Raw genomic sequence first — 16907 nt, forward strand, 5'->3', positions numbered from 1 at the left:
TATAAATAATTAATATGAAGTAATAACATATTAATGCGAATAATTAATTAATGTCAATCATTAATATTAATATTATTAATAATTCATATTAATTCATTAATGATTATTTGATATGAATTATTAATTATTTGAGAATTTTCTACTTTAATTGGGCGTGTATTGGGCGATATTCCCATATTTATAGAGGAAAGTGTTATTGAAATGGCTTGTCAGAATAATACCAAACGATTGTTTATTTTCCTTAATTCGATGCGTATTTTGTCAAGCGATCAACTGCGGAACAATCTGAAAATTCACATAACTTATTATTATTTTTTTTTTAATATGGAGTAAATTTATTATATCCGTTTCTAACTAATTTATCGTATAAATTACAGCCTGTGACAATTTCACATTTCGTAGAAATGAAGCCAAGTTTATATCCTCTGATTTTTCAAGCAAAATCTTCACTTGATTATTCCGGTAATCCAAATGACAAAGTGACGTTGATTGTAGTCGTCGAGAGCAACAGTCTTAAACATTTCAATTATTCCATAATGTGCAACCTATATCAAGCTGGTGAGTAGAGAATATAAATACTGTGATAACCAAAATTTAAATTTTAGTTTTCTTTGTCAGTTTATCATTAACAGTTTTATCAATTTTGGCATTATCAATTTAATATTTATCAATTTTCGCATTATCAATTTCATATGTATCAATTTTAGTGTCATTTATTGTACTTATTTGCATTTATTGTTTTCATTGTTATTCTTATGTGTAGACCCTTTCATAAAATATAATCAAAATTTAGTAATAAATTTCGTTTAATAAAGTGAATTGTTAATATAAGACTTATGGTATATTTTAAAACATACCACTTCTGATCTTACAGAATCCAAAAATAAATATGACTATACTTGTAATGATTTCATTGTGAAGTTTTATAATTGAAAAATATTAGAACAATCGTTAAAAAGCGTTGAGTAGATAATTAGCGTTTAGTAGATCTGTTATGTGTAGTTGAAGAGGGTGGGGTAGGGGAAACGTGTTTAACACTGGCTGACTTAGCCCACCGAAAAAATAACGAAATTGGAACTGAGAGCTTTTACTAGACCAGTTCGCTGCGTGGAAATCTCTCAACGGAGGAGTCTACTTCTTTATTCATATTTCCGAATTAACAGTTTGTGGTCCTATTTTGAGAATATAGAAAGTTCTTTATGATTAAAATGTATTTCCGAAATGTTTCTTCTAAGTATGAGATAATGTGTATATAGTTCATATCTAATACACAAATTTTATTGCAAAGGATAGAAACTCAAGAGATCCTATTATTTCGTTTTACTCTTTTAACTCCTTTTTATATCTCAGTTTAATTTTAAAAAAAAATCAATGGAGCTTCATCTTACTGTTTTATCCATCGTTCATCACTGTCTGCAATCTCCACGTCAAATTTCACAAATCGTTATTGCCAAATCTACATCAAAGGTAGGCATTGTATATGATCACTTCATAATTTTTTTATTATAATTTTTAATTAAAACAATGAGATGCAGTCAAAAGAGACGTCCTGATCTAAGGGTGCTCCATAACACAAAATCTTAGCTTATCTCATTATATCAAAAATTAAAAAAGGAGCAACATGAACTAGAAATTCGGAGACAATATAAAATATTTTAATTCTGTATTTGCATTACTATATAGAAGTAAACTATGAACGTTAACAAGTTTTTTATGTGACACACACACACACACATGAAAAGCTGCAGACTGCAATCCATCAACACAGTTTTCACTTTTAGAAAACGGATGATTCAGAACCTTCTTTGAAATACTATTTACGTTCTTTTTGACAGGTGCTCTAATAGTAAATATTTCTAATAGTATAATTTATTCTATGAAGGAAAGTCTTATTGTTATTTGCAAATCTATTTTCAGACCACTATGGATTAGATGTCATGTTCTGTACCCATCTAGGACTAGCCATAGAGCAAAATACATTTGGATGGTTATGGAAATGGACAAGTCCTTCAGGCGACAGTAGACAAAATTTCCTCCTAGTAGAAAGGAACTCCAAAAATAAGCACATCAATATTTTAGTAGGTATTCGTGATGCGTTTTTTGTTATTTTTCTTAGTTTTTCATGTGAAATAGTCTGTTACACCTACCCACCCACTCACATACACGCACTGCTTGGAAAGAAGTCAACGAACACCCCATGAACAAGATGCACAGCATGCAGTGTACAAGTCACGTGTTTGTAGCCCGTATGAATTGGAGGAATGTGATTGGTGCACCAAAGTCAGTGCAACTCTGTTCAGGTAAAATGGCTGCGAGAAGGGAACTGAGGGAGTATGAAAGAGGCATTGTGAAAGGATGCCATTTTGCAGGCCTATCTATTCGACAGATTGTTGACAAATTTGGCGCAGATCAACAATCAGTAATTCCATGCTTAGAAAAAAGCGCACAGAATCAACTAGAGGTGCTACCCGCAGTGGATGATCCGCAAACTCGCCTAATGTGACCCTAGGGTGCTAAAAAGGATAATATGTAAAAAAACATCATTCGTCGGCCGACACGTTGAATGCGGATTTACAGGAGGATTCGTGTTCGAACAGGAATCCGCACAAAAACATTCAGAAGCGAGACTCGCAACATGAGTTTCTATGGTAGAACTGCAATATGCAACCCACATATTATCCGAACCAACATGCAGCGCCGTTTTCAGTGGTGCAAAGAAAATGTACAGTAAGATATAGAAGCTTGGAAAGCTGTGTTATTGAGCGACGAATCACGCTACATCCTTTACCGAGAGTATGGACGTGGCGGATTCCCGTTCAACGTCTCTTACCAGAGTACGTAACCTCAACTATGAAATTCGGAGATAGCGGTGTGAGGGTATGGTTCTGTTTTTCCTGGTTTGGCCTCGGACCTCTGTTTGTGGTTCCACGAACACTGAACTTCGAGAGTTATTTGATCATACTGGACAATGCGATGCTTCCTACTTTGTAGTATTTCTATCGGGTAAGGTCAAGGAACGTGTGCCCCACAACAGTCCAGAACTTCGTTACATGTCTACAGGAAGAATGGTCCGATATTCCCATTGATAGCGATCAATGGGAATATCGGACATCTATTGTACATATCGTACCCATGTGGAAAGTATGTCCCGTAGGATAGGATTGCTACAGTCCTTGCAGCGAAAGGAGGTCCTACATCTTATTAAGATATATATATATATATATACAGTATATATATGAAAAAATATTTTGCATAATAAGCTGCGTAAGTGACGATTACGTCCATCCGCATAAAAATTTCTAATATTTCTTAGTATGTATACCATTACTAAGAGGATCAAACACCGAGTAGTTTCGGAAACCAAGTACTATTTTGTTTCTTGAAGGTGAAAATTGAACAATGATTACAGATTAAAACAATATCTCAGCTAAACTGTTGCTGTTGGGACAACTTTATTGTCTTCGACCAATTCTATATTGGTTGAATATTATTTGGTCATTCTATAAAATACATTTAGTTCGATTATAACTCTGTTATTGCGCATTTGGAATAATATTGAAAATCAATACCATTTTAAGATTTCTTATTTCAATTTAATTTAAAAATATAATTTCATCATATCTCCTCAGATGTATGGGACTTTACTTATACAGTAATTGTTTTCGATGGATGTTCCAAGCGATCTAGTAACTGATGTACCAATCGATTTTTTTGCAAAACAAAGCGTTCTGTTAACAAATATTTTACCATTATTTTAAAAGCTAACGCTTTGTGTAGAGATATGAAAATTTATTCATGTCATTTACAGGATTGACAGTATTTATATTATTCAAATAATAACGTAATTCAGCATTGAGGCCTATTTTAGCCAGACTTCTTCGAAGTGAGAAAGTGACATTCAGATCATTTTTCTAGCATATCAATAAATGAATACTCTGAACAAAATTTAAAGCAGTAATGCTGTTGAATTTTTCTGCCATATATTTCATTTAGAAAAAATATCCATATCTTTATGGTTTATCTTTCAGTATCACGATCCAAAAATCTCATCGGAAATAAAAGGAAATTACAGCATTCAAAAACCAGGACTACTGAATGTGGATATTGACTTGTTCATAAACCACGTCAACAGAGTAGACGTGATATTGTCATTTGATACATCAAATTCGTGTATTATAGGAATTGGCTATTACAATAAAAGTAAGTTATTCTCAGTCAATTCTACAGTCAGTAATTAATCCTAACGGCATATTGATACACTTGATAGAATTAGTGACAGAACGAACTCTTAACTATATTTTAATTGGTAAACAGTAAAATAATTAACTAGTAAAAGTAAACAAGTATTTAAAAGTAATTTTAAATTTCATTCCAATTTTCGCCAAATTAGAATGCACACAAAAAAATCGAGAATTATCTTAATTGTTTAATGATGACAGCGACAAATTTAGTTAACTATAAGTTCTATTTTAAATGCCATCATAGGTTATCAAATATTTAATACTTGGCTGTGCGTTGACATTTACGGTCCAGTCTATACATCAACTGAAATCGACGATGATGTCCAAAATATTGAGGATATTTTACTAACTAAAGTTCACAACAGTGCAAGGACTTTTGATCTATACGTGCAGTGGAATCCAAACGTAAGTTCTAAGCAAATATTTTATTTGACTTCAACAATTTTTTCATGTTCCTGATAAATCAGATATTAAACTTAATAATTAATAAAGACAAAACTAATAAAACTTAAAAACTAATAAAGACAGAGCATCCTTATGTTCTGTCTTTATTAGTTTGGAAAGTAGGGATTTTTTCTCTCTCTCTCAGAAATTCTTTTATATACAAATATAAACAAATAAAACTGGTATATGCAAATAAATACTAATAAGAGTTAAGAACATTGTCTGTAATCTAGCATCTGCGGAAATGCACTCCTCAGAAAGGTGAATACCGATAAAAAAATTTAAAAAAATGGATTAAAAGAGTACCTGCCTACTTCCTTTCGTGAATGAAAGGCGTTAGAGGATTTATTCATTATTTATTTTTTAAATAACATTTGCCGTGAAGACTTCCATGTCTATAGATGCGGTCTATTGCCTCTTTTAATTCTGCTAATGAAGTCAAACTTCTGGTAGATATAAAAAAACCAACAAATTCCATAGTTTATCTTTCTTTATGGAGTAATTTGCTAACGCTGTATCGTATGGTTATAGACGTATCATATAATATTATCATGGAATATTGAAATTCTTTTGCATTGGAATGTGTTCAACAGTACCAGTGAAAATTATCAACGCTTAAATAAATAAATAAGTAAATAAAGTTCTTCGAAAACAATTTCATAGTAAGTCATCGATTTCAGTTTCTTTTCTTTGCTTTTTCTCTTGTTTTTGTAGAGAATAGCAAACTGGACAATGAATTTTATGCTGCTAGTATGCTATGTACGGTAACTCTCTCTCTCTCTCTCTCTCTCTCTGTGTGTGTGTGTGTGTGTGTGTGTGCGTTCGTTCGTTTGTTCTCTGGTTGGTTTGCCTATTTTTTGGAATGAAAAACCCCTACTACCAGCTAACTTACCTTTCACTGACATGCCCTTATAAAAGTTGATTCGCCTTTACACATCCTAGACAGGATTTCAAACTAAGTCTTTCCAACTTAAAGCCAAGCACCCCAACGTCCTCGTAACTACGCTATATTATTATCTTTTAAAGTTTTCAAATATTTTAGTAGAAATGGTTAAAAAGTGTACCTAAAACTATGACAGGTAAGTAGTATGGGTGCCACTTCTGAAAGATAAGATAAGGAATCGTGACAGGATTGGTTGATAAGAAGATGACATCATTGTGGACATGACGTCATGAGATTGAAATGTTAGGTATTTCCCTGTGGACATATGTGTTAGTGAGATGAGTTCTTGTGTTTTGGTTCACGTATGGAATTATGGGTGATGGTAGAGATAAGGATTCATGTTGTGATTGCTGGTGCACTAGTGACAAGATCAAGATCAAGATAAGATAAGGAATCGTGACGTGGGTGTGTGTGTTGTTATGAGATGTAGATAAGTGACATCATTTGCTAGTAGTAAATAAATGACGTCATTTGTTAATTGTAAATGAGTGACGTTATTGTTTTGAATGGAAAAGGGAGATATATTAGTGGATAAGGAATCGTGTCGTGATTGGTGGGACACTTCTGACAAGATCAAGATAAGATAAGATAAGGAATTGTGACGTGAATGTTTGTTGTTATCAGATGGAGATAAGTGGTGTAATTTGTTATTTGTAAATAAGTGACATTATTTGTTAGTTGTAAATTATTGTTTTGAATGGAAAAGGGATATATATTAATGGATAAGGAATTGTGTCATGATTGGTGGGACACTTCTGACAAGATCAAGATAAGATAAGGAATCATGATGTGAATGTTTGCATTTCATTATATGTTGATGTCTCAAACATGCAGTTTTTTTTTCTTCTATAGATGGCTGTACTAATTTTCCAATACATTTTACGGTATTTCTCTCCTGTTAAAGGGTGGGAATTCTTAGAGAAATTCGTGATGGTGCCAGTGTTTCGAGATTTTCTGAATAATTTAATTATATACTGGTGTCCCTTAAACACACGTTTTTTTCATAGCTCATCCGTATTTTCTTCCATATTCATATTCTAATTCAAGTTCATATTTTATTCATAATTCATCCAAATGTTTTGATTTGTCTAAATTAAGATCTTAAAGTTCAATAAATAAATAAATAAACAAACAAATCTTGTGTGAATTCAAGGTGATTTCAAAAGTGATCTTACTTAAACATACATAACATATAAACAACACGGTTTGTTCTTTTAAGTTTACATGGCGACAGTATTTTGAGCTTTTCTGAATAATTTAATTATATGCTCTCTCTATGGCATTTTAAAATAAATAAATTAAAATAAACGGACAGTTGAATGGATTGCAAAACCTTTTGTATGTATTCTAGAAATTCTAATGATTATTTAAAATTACTTACAGCTTTCCAGAATGGCTCTTTTAAATAACAATATTCCAAAAAAAATATTCCAAAATAGTTGAATTTTATATTCACACCACAACACAAACACAAAAACCACAAAGAACGGAATTTCTGTAAATACTGTTACCTGAAATAGTTGAGTGCTTCTTCCTTTAGATTTCAGCCCATAGATGCTATGTTATCATCATGAACAATATCCCCGCAGCAAGCAGTTACTACAAATCGTGGTTTTCTTCAAAGGGGTCTTTCATGAGAATGACATGAGTCACATCTGTAAATTGCGATATTGTTCAAAAGGTATCATTTTCCCAAGTCTGGATGTTTCTCAAATACTTACATATGACTAAGTGATTAGCATTCACATGATTGTGATGACACATATCCTAAAATTATATCCTAAAATTCATTCTTCGTTCCCGTGAGAAATTATTGCTGTAGTAAATTAATGCTTATATTTATTTTTTTTGAAACCAATATTGACTATTAATTTTACCTGCGATTCCTTGTACTCTTAACCCATTTCTGTAACTGAAATTTATTTATTTTATTTATTTTTTTCTTTGACATTAGTAATTTTAAGTAACGAATATGCAACAAACAAGGTTTTTGAACTCGCCGTTGTATTTTCTTTTAGAAATTTCTTTTGCCAGCACAACAAATAAATAGTTGTTTCTTATTATTTCAAATGAATATTAGCTCTGTAATATATACTTTGTTAATTTCTATGTTACCTTTTATTTAACTGTAATATTAACAAGTGGCTCTGTAAAATAGCCAAATTCATACAGTATTGTAACTTTTCAGGTGCATCTTCTCCCCTAAAATTCTGGCTATTAATTTAATACCCGATTATTCCTTTTGGTTCCAAGAGTTGACAGTTTCATGAAATATTTGAGGACTTGCATGAACAAATAAGACTTTTAATTCACTGAGTCAAAAAATGTCTCTGGTTACTTTGTGGCATGAAATTTCACAAGGAAAAAAATGTTATGTTATGGTCTTACTTAAATTTGTATAACACATCAATGACATCAAATTTGTTCATTTAAATTTACACATTTTATTTGAATGAAATATTATTTACAAATTGTATTTACTAAATCTAACATACAGAAAATAAATTAAAATATACTTCAATGGTTCTTTCCCATGCTTGTGGAATTGCCATCATGTGGTTTTTGACACTGTGACTCTCATCTGAAAGTTAATTTTTCATTTGGTGATAATTGGGAATTTATTACTGTAGTAAAATTAAGGGTTGCATATTTATTTTTTTGAAACCAATACATATACTTCTGAGAATTATTAAAAGCACAGAATCTTTCGTAATGTTTCCAAAAGCATTTAAAAGTACACGTTATGTTTCACATTTTGGGCATCCAATTTCATTTAAATAAAGAACAGACCTCCCTATTAACCTTGTTAATGTTTTTGATTTTTCTCTTCCTTTGGCAAGTAATATTTGCATGTTGATTCTCTCATCCAATTTCTTAGTTTGTCCAAAGCTAGTGAACCAATTTCCCACTTCAGCTGATGGTTATATTTTATTAACCAAGAATTCTGTTTTTTAACTATTTCAGGTAATTCTTTCCAACTACAAGGTGACTTTGTCAATGCATATCTTACAATAAGTCCATCAGAAATACAAATTTCTTTAGGAAATAAATTTGAAGTCTTATTTAAAAGATTTTGGCAATCAATTATCCCAATGGTAACTGAAAATTCGTATTTTTCACCCACTGTCGATTTTTCCTAATCGATTTCCTTCATTCTTCTTCTTCTTCGATTATTTCATATGGCACCACAAATAAATAGTTATTTCTTCTTATTATTATTATTTCACTGATTATTAGCTCTGATCATATATTTTATGTTAACTTTCTGTTACAAAATTCTAAACAATAAGAACTTTCCACAAAGAAACTTTCAAAGAATTTGTGGCTCACCCATTATTTTTACATTACTAAACACAAAACAGCAGCTGCAGTGGATGAACGATTACCTTAAGTTCAAAGTCACTCAACTCTATGGTATTTTCTTATAGTACTGTTTACACTTACCATGCCCTGCCCTGACTGTTCCTTCAAAAATGAACCTTTTGCACAGATGACTCAACATGTTTTCACATGCTGCTAGATATAGTGTTGGTGTGTTTTTATCTTACTTTGTGTGGAGAAAGGTAAAATTTGTATATGTGTTATCTGGAGAGTACAAACATTTTTTCTATACCAAACTTTTAGAGTTAAAGTCACGTTTTGGGTTAATTATCTGCTCTCTCTCTCTCTCTGTAAAACAACCAAATTCTAACAGTTCAGATTTTCAATTATGTGAACGAATTGTTTTCAGATAACTCTAACAATGTCAATAGGTAGCATTAGACAATTACTAAAATAATCAATACATGGATATCAGTTTTCAACACTTTTTTCCCATTCCTGGCATTAATTTCACAGTTGTGATTTTTTTTTAAAAGTTATTGTGTATTTAAATATCAAATTCTAATCAGAATAACCGAGTAAAAAATTCATTGTGGAAAAACACAACAAAAGCACACATCTGTGTTCATTTAAGTTTACAAATGCATATTTTATTTTGCTGAAATACTATTTACAAGTATATTCACTGAGAAAAATTCAAACATGTACTTACTTAAAAATATTTCACAATATTTAGTTTAGACTCTTAACATTTTCCAAAGAGTTCAATGAATAAAATTTTTGTTACTCACTGTTTCTTGATTATATTACATTAAAATAGCTGGTAACGCAAAAGAGTTTTTAAATCAGATACCAGGGTAACCACACTTCCATACATTTGATATTATGTCAGTCTGGAAATTACACCATGCCTCACTAAACATTCTGTGTATTCTTTTGTCACCAAATATACACAAACTGTTTTCATAAATGTTCATCAATGTCCCAAAATATAGAATCTTTGTCGAATTGGATAAAATCTTGAAAGTCTAATTTTACCATTGATGAATTTAAATAATTAGCAATAATTTTCCCCATGATATGAATAACTGGTATTTCAGTTTACAGAAATAGTAAATGATTATCAATGTTGTACATTTTTGGTGAAAATCTCTCAGCTTTTTCACAACTAATAGAGAAAACTTTACTTCCATCAGCTCCTGTATCATCAAGTATTATTTCCCCATCTTGGCATTTCTGAATATAATACTCACCGAGGTCCATTTCGTAGTCAACTCTTCTTTGCAAGTACCCGAGGATATCAGACCACTTCCTGTTTAACTTTCCCAAGTGGTCCTGGATAAATACATCACACTGTATATGTCTTCTAAAATAATAATCGGTTTCCATCCTTTTAGAGCTAAGTGAAGAGTTTTGTCTCATGCTATTTTCCTGAAGAAAGAAAATTTCAATGACTTTTATGGCTCACCCATTATTTTACTTTACTATCCTGGATACCAATCACCACAATACAATATGATAGCTGCACAGGATGAACAAATTTCCATAAATGCAAAGACACTTGACTTGTTTGTTTTTCCTTATAGTACCTAACCCTTAACCCTGAATGTTCCTTCCAAAATGAAACTTTTGCGCAGATGATTCACGGGCGTGTTTCTACATGCTGTTGGATATGATGTTGATGTGAGATTTATATTTAAGTAAGACCATAAATTTCATGCCACAAAGCAACCAGAGACTTTTTTGACTCAGTTAATTAAAAGTCTTATTTGTTCATGCAAGCCCTCAAATATTTCATGAAACTGTCAACTCTTGGAACCAAAAGGAATAATCAGGTATTAAATAATAGCCAGAATTTTAGTGGGGAAGATTTCATCTGAAAAGTTACAATACTGTAAGAATTTGGCTATTTTACAGAGCCATTTGTTAATAATATTACAGTCAAATAAAAGGTAACATAGAAATTAACAAAGTGTATATTACAGAGCTAATATTCATTTGATATAATAAGAAATAACTATTTATTTGTTGTTCTGGCAAAAGAAATTTCTAAAAGAAAATGCAGTGGCGAGTTCAAAAACCTTGTTTGTCGCATATCCATTACTTAAAATTGCTAATGCTAAAGAAAAAATAAATAAAATAAATAAATTTCAGTTACAGAAATAGGTTAAGCGTACAAGGAATCGCAGGTAAAATTAATAGTGAATATTGGTTTCAAAAAAAAATAAATATAAGCATTAATTTACTACAGCAATAATTTCTCATGGGAACGAAGAATGAATAATAAGGGATATGTGTCATCACAATCATGTGAATGCTAATCACTTACTCATATGTAAGTATTTGAGAAACATCCAGACTTGGGAAAATGATACCTTTTGAACAATATCGCAATTTACGGATGTGACTCGTGTCATCTTCATGAAAGACCCCTTTGAAGAAAACCACGATTTGTAGTAACCGCTCACTGTGGGGATATTGCTCATGACGATAACATAGCATCTATGGGCTCAAATCTAAAGGAAGAAGTACTCAACTATTTCAGGTTACAATATTTACAGAAATTTCATTCTTTGTGGTTTTTGCATTTGTGTTGTGGATATAAAATTCAACTATTTTGGAATATTTTTTGGAATATTCATATTTAGAAGAGCCATTCTGGAAAGCTGTAAGTAATTTTAAATTATCATTAGAATTTCTAGAATACACACAAATGGTTTTGTAATCCATTTAACTGTCCGTTTATTTTAATTTATTTATTTTAAAATGCCGTAGAGACACCAGCATATAATTAAATTACTCAGAAAAGCTCGAAATACTGTCACCATGTAAACTTATAAGAACAAACTGTGTCGTTTATGTGTTATGTATGTTTAAGTAAGATCACTTTTGAAATCACTGTGAATTCACACAAGATTTGTTTATTTATTTATTTATTGAACTTTAAGATCTTAATTTAGACAAATCAAAATATTCGGATGAATTATGAATAAAATATGAACTTGAATTAGAATATGAATATAGAAGATAAAAAAGTGTGTTTAAGGGACACCAGTATATAATTAAATTATTCAATGAAAAGTTCGAAATACTGGCGCCATCATGAATTTCTCTAAGAATTCCCACCCTTTAACAGGAAAGAAATATCCCAAAATGTATTGGAAAATTAGTACAGCCATCTATAGAAGAAAAAAAACTGCATGTTTGAGTGACATCAACATGAAATTCAAACATTCACATCACGATTCCTTATCTTATCTTGATCTTGATCTTGATCTTGTCAGAAGTGTCCCACCAAACACGACACAAATCCTTGTCCACTAATATATCTCCCTTCCATTCAAAACAATAATTTACAACTAACAAATGACATCACTTATCTCAATCTGATAACAACAGATATTCACGTCACGATTCCTTATCTTATCTTGATCTTGTCAGAAGTGTCCCACCAATCACGACATGATTCCTTATCCCCTAATATATCTCCCTTTTCCATTGAAAACAATAACGTCACTTATTTACAACTAAAAAATGACGTCATTTATTTACAACAAACAAATGACATCACTTATCTACATCTCATACAACACACACCCATGTCTCGATTCCTTATCTTATCTTGATCTTGTCAGAAGTGTCCCACCAATTACGACATGAATCCTTATCCACTAATATCTCCCTTTTCCATTGAAAAAAATAATGTCACTTATTTACAACTAACAAATTATGTCACTTATTTACAACTAGCAAATGACATCACTTATCTACATCTGATATTAACAAACATTCATGGCACGATTCCTTATCTTATCTTCATCTTGTTCAAAGTGTCCCACAATTCCATATGCAAACAAAACAAACAACGTAATGTCACACACACAGATGGTCCCCAGAAAATTCCTAACATTCCAAACTCATGATGTCACACACACAATGACGTCATCATCTCAACAGCCAATCACGTCACGATTCCTTATCTTATCAGAAGTGGCATCCATACTACTCAGGTAAATGAATACAACCTGCAAATGAAATCTTTGTTTGCCAATTCTGTGAGAGCAGAAAGTAGTCCAACAGTGGAGATTGATGCAGGAATCCGAAAGGAGAAGCCAGAGAAGCATTAAGATTATCTCGGAAACCATGGCCTTGCTACGATAGTCATATGCAATATGTTTGTGATATGTTTGCTGTGATATAGTCATATGTTTGTTTAAGAGTTTTGATATAAAAGAGTTTATGCAATGTGCTGTCTGTGAGATGTATGCGAATCGTGGTGGGAGTCTGGTTAGTTGGTGATAGTGGAGTTAATATGCGCAGAAAGTGTAAGGAGAATGAGGACCTCAAGCATGTTTCGGGTGGCGAGAGTGATATCATTAATGATAGTCAGAATATAAAAAATAGCGATGTGATAAAGAATTGCAAGGTAGTACCAGGTAGGTGTGAGAGCATCGTTGAAGGTGTAAATGAAGGTAGAAATGCAGAACAAATGGATGATTTAATTGATAATGAAAATGGTGAGATAGATGCAAGTAGCGAAATCGCAAGGTTGAGCGGAGCAATACACAGCAAAAAGGCAACTGGAGCGTATGGAAAAATGGGTGCTGAACGTACCAACTAATAAACAGCAAAAGTCTGTTATGGTAAATAATAGGATGTTCGTAAACGTCAATAAAATGAAGAAGCGAGTGCTGTATGGAGATTCTCTATTAAGAGGTGTGTTAGTTTAGAGTTTGACGAAATCGTACCAGCCAGGTGCGAACATAAAGGACGTCAGCGAATCTATTCGAGTCCAAAAACAGAGGGTGAAAGAGATGATAATTGTGTCAGGAACAAATGATTTGAAAGAAGACAAAATGGAAATGGTCGATGTGAGGGAATTACTTGAGATAGCAAAAGAGAAGAGTGAGAGAGTTAGGATGGTGAGTATTTTACTGCGGTATGACAGTGAAATGTGTAGGAGGGCCATAATTGCCAATGACTTTATGCGAGAGATGCATGGAGAGTGGTGTGGAATTTGTGGATGTGTGGAGTGAGTTCGATGGGCAAAAGGATTTATATAAGATGGATGGATTACATTTGAATGGATTTGGTGTACGGAGGCTTGAAAAAGTGTTGATGAATGAAGTGGAAGTGGATGTACAGACTCAGGGGAAACTAGATTTATTAAGGGGGAGGGAGTAGATATGCAATCTTTAGGGAGGCAGTTGAGTGTATGAATGAGTATAATATGCCCGAGCGAGTACAAAGGACAACAAATCAGAATGGGATAGTTAGTATAAGGCATCAAAGTAGGGATGGGACTAATGGGCTCCTACAATGCATGTACACTAATGCCAGGAGTATTAGGAACAAGAAGGAAGAGTTTTTGGCCTTGGTTGGCACTTTCAGGCCACAGGTTGTTGGTATTAGTGAAACATGGCTGACAGAAGATGATAAAGCTAGTGGGATTGAATGTGACGGGTATAGCGTGTTCAAGAGTGACAGGGTGAATAAAAAGGGGGGAGGAGTGTTATTGATGATAGCTGATGAGTTGCAGCCAAGGAGTATAGAAGTTGAACTGCAGGATAGAGAAAAGAGCACATTTGAGGTTATTTGGTGTGAGATAGAGATCTGATATAGCAGAACAAAATATACAATTGGGTGCTGCTATAGACCAGGTGATGGAATAGATGGTGGGGATAGTATGCATAGGCAAATAGAAGAAATGAGTGGAAGGAGGGTAATTATTATGGGTGATTTCAATTATGGTAACACTGACTGGAAAGAAGAGAGGGCACATGGGAGGAAGGAATTGAATTTTATGCAGTTATTAAGGGACAACTATCTGCGACAGCATGTAGTAGAAAATACCAAGGGTCAGAGAGTGCTTGACCTAGTAATTGCATCTGAGAATGTGGCTATAACAAATATGACCGTGTTGCCACCAATTGGTGGGAATGATCATAAGGTAATGACTTGGGAGGTGGCTAAAGGAGTGGAATTTACAATTAAGACAGGGTACATGTGGAATTACCGGGCTGGTAAGTATGACAAGCTTAGGGGTGTGTGCTTGGCTCAGTGCCATGGCATGTAAAACTGCAAGGGCTGGATGTTGATAGTGCATGGGAGGTGGTTAAGAAGTGTTTGCAGGAGGCAATGGTTGACTGTATACCAAGAGTCCGAATAATAAATCAAGTAGGGGTTAAATGGATGAATAACACTATTAAGCTTCAGCTGCAAAAAAAAGAAACAATTGTGGAGGGAATTTAAGGAGAAAGGTGACCAGCAGGCGCAGGAACAGTATAAAGCTCAGGCCAGAATGGTAACAAGGGTGGTAAGAAAAGCAAAAGCGGATTACGAAAGAAAATTGGCCATGCAGGCTAAAGAGAATCCCAAACAGTTTTTTCAATATGTTACAAGTAAAATGAAAAATGTTCATGGCAGAGTGATTTTAAAAAATGCTAAGGGTAGGGAGGTAACCGAATCAGTCGATATAGTGGAATTACTGAGCGAGCACTTTGGAAGAATATATCATCCAGGTGGTGACATTGCAGGAATGGAAGAACCAACACCTTATACTGGAATTGTGATGAATGAAGTAGAGGTAACTAGTCTATTACAGAACCTCAATATCAATACATCTGTGGGATTGGATGGTATACCTGTTCGTGTCGTACGTGAAGCGGCTAAAGAATTGTCAGTGCGCTTGGCCATTTTGTTTAATTTGAGCCTCGGGTCTGGTTCAGTTCCAAGGGGGTGGAAAGAGGGGAAAATAGTTCCGCTGCATAAAGGTGGTTCCAAGGCTGCTGTTGAAAATTATTGGCCAATCAGCATAACAGGAATCAGATTATCAAGATCTTGCAGAAAATAGTCAAGAGGAAAATACAAGATTGGATAGGTGAAAATGGGATACTGTATCGGGAATAGCATGGTTTTCTGAAGGGTAGGTCATGCCTCAGTAACTTGCTCACGTATTATAACACAGTGACGGCTGAACTGAATAAGGGTAATGGGTTTACAGTGATTCTACTGGACCTTGCTAAGGCCTTTGACAGGATACCACATGGAATTCTAATCAGTAAATTGCAGCATATGGGGGTGGATATAGGGTTGGTGAGATGGATAGGAGGGTGGTTGACGGAGAGATATCAGAGAGTGTTTATTCAGGAGTAGAGTCCACGAGATGGCCTGTGACTAGCGGTGTGCCACAAGGATCTGTTCTTGGACCACTGCTGTTTAATTTGTTGATTAATGACATAGGGAAGGATCTAAGAGGAACAGTTCATTTGTTCGCTGATGAAGCAAAGTTAGGTAGGGCAATAATGAATGCAGAAGATGTCAAAATCTTGCAGGAAGACTTGGAGAGATTGGAGTTCTGGGCTAAGGAAAATGGATGTCAATTTAATGTGACAAAATGTAAGGTTATACATTTTTGGTGAAAAGATTAGCAGCAGTTTATTACATTGGTGGAACTGTACTCCAGGAAATTGATGAAGCACGAGATTTAGGAGTGTTGGTGGATAAGGAGTTGAAGTTTAGGGGGCACATTGCAAAAGTGGCCAAATCAGCTCATCAAATCACTTGGTTGCTGAAGAATACGTTGACAAGCAGGTTATTGTTCCTCTGTATCGAGCCTTGATAAGAACCCATCTCGACTACTGTGCCCAGATTTGATCACCTAGGTTTCTCCTTGATGGGGAGGAGGTTGAGAGGATCCAGAGGCGAGTGACCAAGATGATCACAGGTCTGTGGAATGAACCTTATGAGAACAGGTTGAGGATTTGTGGGTTGCAAAAATTGGTTGATAGGCGGAGGAGTGAAGATATGATTGAGACATTCAAATTACTGAAGGGTTTCTATAAAATTAATTCAGAAGATATTTTTGTGAACAGGGTTGTGGGAGGACTACGGGACATCCATGGAAACTGGGCAAAAGTGTGGTTAGTAAGGCTGTTAGAGCTGGGTTCTTTACTTTT

At 33.8% G+C, this 16907-nt stretch overlaps 1 protein-coding gene across 2 annotated transcripts in view; it reads left to right on the forward strand.

Moving 5' to 3' along the window:
* Positions 1-16907, forward strand: part of LOC150095581 (apolipophorins-like) — a 103378-nt gene that overhangs the window by 58504 nt on the left and 27967 nt on the right. For both annotated transcript variants that reach the window (XM_090409883.1, XM_090409884.1), the window contains 4 exons: positions 378-558; positions 1918-2078; positions 4029-4200; positions 4486-4646. In XM_090409883.1, the coding sequence (XP_090266009.1) occupies positions 378-558; positions 1918-2078; positions 4029-4200; positions 4486-4646 (675 nt within the window). The remainder of the gene's footprint in view (positions 1-377; positions 559-1917; positions 2079-4028; positions 4201-4485; positions 4647-16907) is intronic.

The sequence above is a fragment of the Typopeltis vanoorti genome, chromosome 20, assembly GCF_054136105.1.
Source record: "Typopeltis vanoorti isolate ZY-2024b chromosome 20, IOZ_Tvanoo_1.0, whole genome shotgun sequence".
Taxonomy (NCBI): Eukaryota; Metazoa; Arthropoda; class Arachnida; order Uropygi; family Thelyphonidae; genus Typopeltis; species Typopeltis vanoorti.